Source organism: Phymastichus coffea, unplaced genomic scaffold (assembly GCF_024137745.1).
Source record: "Phymastichus coffea isolate CEN01 unplaced genomic scaffold, Cenicafe_Pcof_1.1 PCOF00033, whole genome shotgun sequence".
Lineage (NCBI taxonomy): Eukaryota > Metazoa > Arthropoda > Insecta > Hymenoptera > Eulophidae > Phymastichus > Phymastichus coffea.
Window position 1 is genome coordinate 3,120,680 of NW_026706844.1, and position 9,146 is coordinate 3,129,825.

Below are 9,146 nucleotides of genomic sequence, written 5' to 3' on the forward strand. Positions count from 1 at the left end.
CAAGCAAACGCCTGTTGACTGTTTGTCTGGATATTTTAACCTTTAATTCTACATCTAATTGATTTTTAACACTATTTGCTGTTATAGAACGATTTTGTTTGGCTTTTTGAATGATAATTCTATTAATTCGAGAACTTGTTGCGCGCAGTCTTCCTGTATTTTTCTTATTTCTCACCGTCTTACTTTTGTGGTAAGCAGTAATAGTATTTTGTACATAACATCTACTTACGTTCAATAATTTAGATATTTTAGTCTGGTTTTTATTTGCTTTCAACAAACCAATAATTTGCCATTTTTTTGTTTCGGGCACTGCTTTCCTCCCCATAATTATTTTTTGAATAAAACCTATAAATTCATTAATTGCGTTGACAAAAAAAAACAATAGACGAACATAGAATAAAATATGTCACACTTACCTAAATTTTTTATCGAACGAAACAAACAAGCTATGTAACAATATCAGATATATTGTTACAACAATGACCTCACTTTTACCGAAAGATGAAGCACGACGTGATCTACAAGGATCTGAAGGTAGCATTCTATGACGTTGCCTCTTTATAATACCCAAAGATTGCAAAAATCTTATAAAAATGTAAAGAAAATTTTAGAATATTTATAATATTTTTGTTTCAAAACCAATTGGTTTAAAACGAATAGAAAATGTATTTTCCTGCAACTTGTGTGCAGTAAATTTAAAAATGACTGGGGTATTTGACAAAAATTGGCCTTAAATGCAATAAAATTAGCGATTTTCAAATATCAAAATTAAACGTTATTTTTATGTGGTTTGACAAATTTTATACATAGCCATTTGAAATTTTCATCAGTTGAAGCTGAAAGTTGAAGAAATATGAGGAAAAAAGAATCATGCCGTCATATACTGATACAACATTTGTAGTGTTTTAAATGCAACGAAATCGACGATACTCGTATTTCATCGTTTCAAAAAATATTACTTTTTAAATTCAAATGTGCATGAAAATTTTGTAGTGGATCAAACTTACATAGGATTGACGTTTTTTTGTTTAGAAAAACACCAATTTTTATTAAAAAAAATATTGGGAATGACTACTAGAAAATTCAAACCTCCAAGGCTCTGTAAAGCTTAAAAATCCTAAATAAAATAAATTAAAATCAGGGGTGCCTTATAATTTTTATTAGAAACGATGGAGTAACGTCGACTTATATTTTTCTCTATAAATGTAAATTTATAAGTGCGCGTCGTGAAAAAAATATGTTTTATACTTCTATTTATTAAAATAATTTTAGGCTATAAAATCACAAGGGCTTATATTGAAAGAACAATCGGTGGGCGGAGAGTTTTCAAGAAAAACAAATCGTTTTAATGTAAAGGAAATTTTTAAGAACGATGCCGCATAAATTCACATTTTAATATAAATATATACGTTGACATTTTTTTCACTTAAATTATCATGGTTTTTCAGTTTTACTTGATTTTCATTAAATCTCTTTTCTATTATACACAGAACGCACATTTAATTCATAATAATGTACCATACATATTTCATTTAGTTTCGTAGAAATAAAAATTATTAATATTATAATATTCTGATATTCTCACAACAATAAACACAATTATGATTTATAGATGAAGCAGGAAGAGGAGTTTATTAACGTAACTCAAACACTTTCACAACGTGTTATCAATATCAAATTATCAATACGACTAACTAGAAAAAAATCAAATCCTTGTAAAATGAAGTTATTAATAAACTGCCTAGCAATACAGTTGCTCTTTTTCAGAAGAGATCGAGTAGTATATTATAATAGAACTTCTACTATCATTTAAAAATTATTAATTTGACAGTAACTTAATGTTAATTATAACCAGAATCTGTAATAATACAGATTTTCATGTAGATTTGAAAATCTATCCATCGAAATTCTCACATATATTTCAATACGATTCCCGTCGCGAAACTACATGTTCTTTAATTTTTTTTTTTTTTTATTTAACGTCGCTCTATTTATGCTCCATCAGTGCTAATCAGCGACGGAGGCTTGCAATGTGTTTGAGAACAATGCACACGAAACTTTTTTCAGTGGTGCTTGTATCAACATGCTCTTTAATTAATTTTTAGCCAAAAAGGTTCGGTTTAATTCGTCTGATTCGCACACCGAAATGAAATCCTCTATTCATTTTTCTTCATAAAGATAATAGCACTCATAAATATATGTTTTAAATTAAATAATTTTTATTGATCTATGATGATTGTTATATTCAATCCATTCAATGGCTAGTACTTGAACTACACTAGCTACTACACGTACTTGTACTACATTAAGTTTGCATTTTTACATCAATACTTATTGTTGTGTGTAAGGAATATTAAATCGTAAGAATATGTCATGTTACTTAAAAATCTTACTTTAATTAGTAGATTAAATATTATTATTTAATAATACTAAAGAGTAACATAATGAACTAAATTTGAAGGTTTACTTCATGCATCCAAAATAGTACATTAATAATCAACCTTTTGAATGTATAAACATATACTAACATATTATGATAATAATGATTTTCTTTAAAAAATTGTTTAATCGTATTCAATTATTTACAAACTACAAAAATATTTTTGATAATATAAAATAGAAAACTAAATACATATCTTCTTCGAGTCTTACATGAATTTCAACTAAATATCCCTATTTTCGCCGATTACGTAAACTTCTTGGTTGAACAGGTGAAGGCTGTACGAAAAAATATATAATTTCAAAAAGTTCGTCATCATTATCAAAAAAAATAATTGTTATTACAAGCAACGTTACCTCACTGGGTTCTAAATCAATGTACTCTTCATCATGTTCAATATGTAATTTCCTTCTCGATTTCTTTGTAGACTTTGAGGGACCTTTAGTAGCACTTTGTGCTGACTTATGACTCCTATTGGTAAATAAGTATTAGTAACAATAGAAAATAATATTTTAGAGTATGATAGTCATAAAACATTTTACTTTGATTCAGAAGCAGTATCTGATAACTCCATCACATTGTCCTTAGTAGGTGTGAGAAACTCTTTTTTCAGTTTTAAGTTTTCTTTGTGTTGATCTTCGTCTGAAGTGTTTTCAATAACATCTGAATCTGCAGCTTTAGACTAAAATAATCATACTACGTATAAAGCGTGAACTCATGAATAAAAGGTTTTAGATATTTCTCTTTAGTTTTACCTTTTTCGCTTCCCTCACATTTGTTCGCAACTTTTTATTTTTCAGTGGTGTCGGAAATATAGTATTTTCTTTACTTTCTTGGAATAATTTGTGTAATTTCGCAATCTAAACGACAGAGTAAAATAAAATTATCAACAAGTACAATTTAATATTGATCATTATTGCATCATCGTACAAAATCCCATACCTCTTTTTTTTGGTTTTCCATATCCTCACATTGTACTTTGAGTAAATCTTCATATCTTGAAACTGTTTCATCTCTATTTCTGGTAAATACTATTAATTCATGTTCAGCTTCATCCAAACTTCTCTTTAAATCTTTAATACTTTGCTTCAATTTTTCATTTTCAGTTTCTTTTTCGAGATATTTCTTTTCAAGTGTACCAACTTTAACTTCAAGAATATGAATTACATTCCTGTAATCCTTTTCCATTTTTCTACTTTTTTCATCTGATTTAGTTAATTGTTCTTTCAACATGGTACATTCTTTCAGAACAGTTTTAGTTTCGGATTCCAAAGTTCTTATTTGTTCTTCTTTTTTTTCACATGACTGAATTAAATTTTTCACTTCTGAAAAATACAAATTAATTAACACAATCTGTTTCAATAAATTTTTCAATGCCATTAGCATCATTTACCTTTCTGGAAACTAGATATTTCTCCTTCTCTGTCTTGTTCTCGAACATGTGCTTCTGTAATTTGATCCATTAAGTTTTTAGCTCTATTTTCTTGAGCTTCCACCAAAATCTTCAGATCTCTAACTTCTTCGTTAGATTTTTTTAACGTATTTTCCAGTTCTATATAATCGTACAAGATACGTTTATTTAAAATATCATGTATCACAATGCAATACAGTATTAATTCTACGTTTGTATACCTGCTTGCAAAACAGCAATCTTATTAGTTTTCTCTTGATCTTGAATAATTAGTTGCTCGACTTGTACTTGTAAATTTTGTATTGTCTCGTCAAATTGTTTTTCATCATTTATTTTTATTTCTAGACTTAACTTCATTTCTTCACAATGTTTTTGTAACTCATTAAATTCTTCCATGTTAGGCGTCTAAAATAAATAGTGAAAAAAATTTTGTAATATTTGGTTAGTATCGTATTCTACAGTAATTTGAAAGCATTTACCTCCATTTTAACAGCGTTACTAATTTCATTCTGCTCCAGAAGTATCGATGTCTGTAATCCTTTTTCATCAGTTTCAATAGAGGGATTTACAATTTCTAAGGTTTGACAACTAATATCAACAATATCTTGAGATGCCTGACAACTGATATTTGCAGTTTCTGTAACTTTGACATATAAGGGTTCAAAAATTTCAGTTTGAGCTTTTTTTTCTTGAGCCTCCATTTCATTGACTTTTTCATCTGCCAAACCTTCAATGGATAATACATTAACCTTTTTTGTTACTTTATCTAACTCATTTTTCGTTAAATCAAAGTTATTTTTTAGTGATTCAATTTCATCCACTTTTCCATTTAATTGTTCTTTGAGCTGTGTATTTTCATTTTCAGAAAATTCGAGTCTGAGCTTCAGTTCTTCAAGAAGTGCCTTTACATTGGTCAATTCTTGATCAGTCGATTCATTTTCAGGAGCCTTCAAAAATCATAACATAAGTATTTTATCACAAGTTTTTAAATTCAAAATGATACTGCTAATTACCTTTACTACCTCATCAGATTTCAAAGTGTTTTTAGTAGATAATTTATCTGTGAGTACTTTTATCTTCTCTTCAGCTTCTATCCATTTCTTTGTTTGTTGTTCTAACTCCTCTTCTAAATTTTCAATCAGTTTACTTTGTTCAGAGGAATACGCATTAGCTTGATTTAATTGTTCTTCTAAATCACTTATATGCTCAGTATGCTCCACAAGAGCTTCATCTCGAGCTTTCAATTGATTTTCCATTTTCTGAGCTTGATTAGTAATGAAAATGTATTCTTCTTTGGCTTCATTCAAAAATACTTTCATTGTCTGAAAAAAAAATTCTTTGTAATTCATTTAATATTAAAAAACTTAATAAAAATATTGCTTACTTTTATTCTATCATCCTTCTTTTTGATAATATCATTTAACTCATTCATATAATTAGCAGATACATCTCCACCAGAATTAATTGTATTTTGCGCCGTCAATAACATATCATTGGTGCGTTTTGCTTCATCCTTGACCACATTTAATTCGAAAGAAAGCTTCGTTTTTTCAGTTTCAATTTCTTCTTTACTGTGTTTCAAATCACGAACAGATTTTTTCAAAGTTTCAATTTTAGCCACCAGTCGAGTATTTTCCATTTCTAAATCTTCAATTATTTTCCTATCATCATCACTTTCATTCTCATTGTCATCTGACTGTCGAGATCTTTTTCGAGCACTAAGACAATTAAGCTTTTCTTTGTAGAATAATTCAATTTGTTCGACTGCTAATTCTCGTAAATCTTCTTGCTGTTCTTCCATATCTATCATTCTATTTCTAAAAAACATAAAAAATTTGAATAAAATAAAAATACTGTCATTTTCAAACATTGAATAATTTTTATAAAAATAAAACTCACTTCCATTCAGCTTCAAGCTTTTTCATCATTTCCGAATACATATCCGACATTTCTTGACGGGTTTGCATGTCTCTCGTAAAAGCAGCAGTTTTTAACTCTTTTATTTCTCTTTTCAACAATTCATTTTCTGTTAACAATTCTTCATAACATTCTTGATCATTCTCATCTATGTCAGACTCTTGGGTTTGATCATCAGCTAGTTTAAAGATAAAAATCTTTGTAAATTCAATTGTAAGTTTTAAATAAGAGGTGGACATGAATAGACACACGGAAATTCGATCATTAATGTAATGTTTCTTACAATATGAAACGTCAAATGAGCGTTCAAAGTTTTACGAATAAAATATTTTTATTTTTTTATTTCCAAATTAGTATACATTGAAATGTTTACTTTACCCCCCTTCATATAATACATCCTTTAAATATATCTATACATCTGCCTTTACGAAAAAAATATAAAAATGCTTAAAAAATATGTAATAATTATAGGGAATCGTAATTTTGAGCATTTGAAAGTATCATTGTACTTTTGAAGCAATTATTAACTTTTGAAATTAATATAACAAACGTAACTTGTACACTAATCTTAAAGAACAATGTTAGAAAATTAATGAAAATATTATATTAATCATTAAATCTTCAAAGGATTTACTTTAATCCTTATTTGGATTCAATCATTGAACAATAGATATCTCACATAATGTAAACAAATATAAGTTAATCATGAAATCAAAGTTAATCATTTGTTAAATAAAATATAACTTACATGTATCAGTTTGATCGTCTAGTTCTGTATTTTCCCAATCCATTTCAGTTTTGATACTCTGTGTGACTAAACGTGAAAATCTTGAGTGGGAATGTTTTCGTTTAATTACTTCTTGATTTCTTTCTATCACAATTTTCTTAGCTATTGCTGAGAAATTAAGTACGTTTTGCGTTTCGACATACAAGTTGGGTACAGGATTTACATTTACAATCAATGAAATTTGTTCTTTTCCCGATAATGCTCGTTGAAACAGTCGTGTTAGTTTCGATTCTCTAAATGGCCCTATAGAATCATTCTTCTGTTTAATTGAAGCTTGAGATTCATAGATTTGTTTCAAACATCTTCCTAATACAAGTAAACTTGTATTGATATTTTGAGCTTCTTTTAAGCGCTCGCCGACATTCAATGTCTTTTTTAGGCGTTCAGATCCAGCCAAATCACAAAACGCAAATCTATAATCAGTAAAAATTTTTAGTTCAACATTATAAATTAAGATTATTAGCTTTTACATAGAAAACTAAGTATTACTTACGTGCTAACATCGACAGAAAGGGGGTCGTTTTCATTTGTATATTTTAACAATTTTATGGTGAATATACAGTGAGATCTAGAACTTCTTGAATTAAGTGCGGTAGCAGCTACTTTCAAGTTGTATTGTCCTGCCATCAGAAGTTGATAAGCCTCAGCACCAGAACTGACACAAATTCTTTTCAAACCTTTAATAAAAGCTCGACCTTTATTATCTGTTACTAACTTTAGTGCTGGTCTTTTTTTCTGGCAGTCATTCCAAAGTAGGTCATAAATGGTCTCATTATATATTTCTGCAAATGATATCCATACTGAATATTGGGCATCCTGCCTGTGATTGGGTCTCATTGGTAATTCTTCATGTAACAGATGCTGCATTTGTTTGTAAGTTCTTTCATGAGAATTTTTATCTACTGAATTAAAGGCTAATAATTTGATTTTTTCATTGGACTCTTGAAGGCGTTCATTGTTATTCAAGTAAACTACATCACAATGGTTAATTGGCTTAAAGCATGGCAAAGTCCTTGGACTGAGGTGGCCAAAAACAAATTCTATACCACGAGGAATGATGCCTGGAGATTCAGCTGTTCCTTGTAATGTATACGTCTTTCCTGAGTTAGTTGTACCTAAAAATACAATTATTTATAAAATAACTTAGAAAATATTATCTAGTTAAAAATTATACTTATACCAACCATAGCTCATTACAACTGAGTTTTTTCCAGCCAAAAAGTCAAGCAATTGAGGTTTTACAGCTTCATCAAAGAGTTTAAGTTGTGAAGTTTCCGGACCAAATGTCTGTGTGAACATGAATTTTCTACACACCACATCACTTGTCTTTATTTTTTTCAAACAACTAGTGTTATTGTCAAGTGATGGCATTTTAGTTAACAATGTAGTTGAATTGACAATTGAATATGCATCTGTCTGTTCTGCAGTGAGCTTCATTTTGCGTGGAAAAGGTTTCATTCGCAAAAACACTTTAATTGTTTGAATTAGAGAATCATTGCACGTTGAATCTTTGTCTCTACTTTCAATTGATTCATTATCTTCTTTTTCCTCCTGTAGCAGTAACATTAAATTCTTTTTTGATTCTTGGGATGGAAAAGGCCGTTGTCCGTAGGCTAAGATACTAGGATCTCTTCCATACAGGTAAGACATATCTCCCCTGAGGGACTCATTCTCCGATGACAAAGTCCCATTCATCTAAAATTTTATCAAGATTCAAATGTGCTTTATTTTTCTACGAATTGTAATTACAATTTTCATATTTCGTTAAATTCATTTTATTTTATTTAGTATTTAAAAATGCTGTCAGATGCTGCAGCTTACAAAATCTTCTTAATAATTTACAGGGGGATGCAAGAGGGAAAATCACATCTGCTGAAGTGTCTCTTAAACAAGTCACAACTTGTTCCTCGATCGCATTTCATTAAAATCGACGCGAATCCGTTTTTTTAAAAATATCGTGATTTTTAAAACCATACACATTTGAAGTAAGAACGTTTTTATTGAAATCATTTGCAAATAAAATAAAGACGCATTTGTATACAGTCAGTTCTTTGTCAACAAATGTAATTAACGTCGTTATAAATATAACAAATAATTTAAAGAAATAAAAAACTATTAACGCAACGATAAAGTACAGTTTATAGAAAAAATTTAGATTCTTAGGAAACATCTCTAAATTGCATTGTGCAGACTTGAAAAGAAACTACTCATGCCAGGTTACTTTTTGAATCGTCAATATTAATGTAAGTTTTGATGATGAATAAAATGTATATACCTTGCGGTTATTACTGTAAAATCTGTACGATGTATCACTCATAAAGTTTATAGCAACGAATAAACATTAACTCATATCATAAAAATCTTGTTTACAGTTAGTTGAAAAACTTACGGCTTAATTTAATTCGTCACACAATACGTCTGCTGAAGTACAAACGGTTTTTCAGATTTAAATTCCAACGACGCCGTGAACTGTATGTATAAAAGAGAAGATAAATCGCTCGAAGTACTGCATAGTGGCGCCTCTCTTGTTAAAGTTTGCAGAGTACTTCTTTATCTAATGAAATAATCACTATCGGTAACTTCAATAATCA

The 9,146-nt window shown here is 29.1% G+C and overlaps 1 protein-coding gene across 3 annotated transcripts; it reads right to left on the reverse strand.

The window, feature by feature from the left end:
* Nucleotides 1-1,151: 1,151 nt before the first annotated feature.
* On the reverse strand, nucleotides 1,152-8,979 carry LOC131663362 (kinesin-like protein KIF20A). Of its 3 annotated transcripts, none has more exons than XM_058933726.1 (15): nucleotides 8,831-8,979; nucleotides 7,740-8,250; nucleotides 7,049-7,670; nucleotides 6,517-6,968; nucleotides 5,751-5,946; nucleotides 5,236-5,668; nucleotides 4,874-5,173; nucleotides 4,351-4,798; nucleotides 4,073-4,240; nucleotides 3,834-3,992; nucleotides 3,383-3,765; nucleotides 3,196-3,300; nucleotides 2,983-3,122; nucleotides 2,797-2,911; nucleotides 1,152-2,718 (listed from the first exon to the last, which is right to left on the reverse strand). In XM_058933726.1, exons 1-15 carry the CDS (start codon nucleotides 8,870-8,872, stop codon nucleotides 2,674-2,676), a joined length of 4,119 nt encoding a protein of 1,372 aa, XP_058789709.1. In that variant the 5' UTR covers nucleotides 8,873-8,979; the 3' UTR covers nucleotides 1,152-2,673. The 3 variants fall into 3 exon arrangements, with proteins under 3 accessions (XP_058789709.1, XP_058789707.1, XP_058789708.1); XM_058933724.1 differs by having other exon boundaries at nucleotides 4,073-4,256; nucleotides 4,331-4,798; nucleotides 4,865-5,173; nucleotides 8,831-8,978; XM_058933725.1 differs by having other exon boundaries at nucleotides 4,073-4,256; nucleotides 4,331-4,798; nucleotides 4,865-5,173; nucleotides 8,945-8,962.
* Between the last annotated feature and the right edge of the window lie 167 nt (nucleotides 8,980-9,146).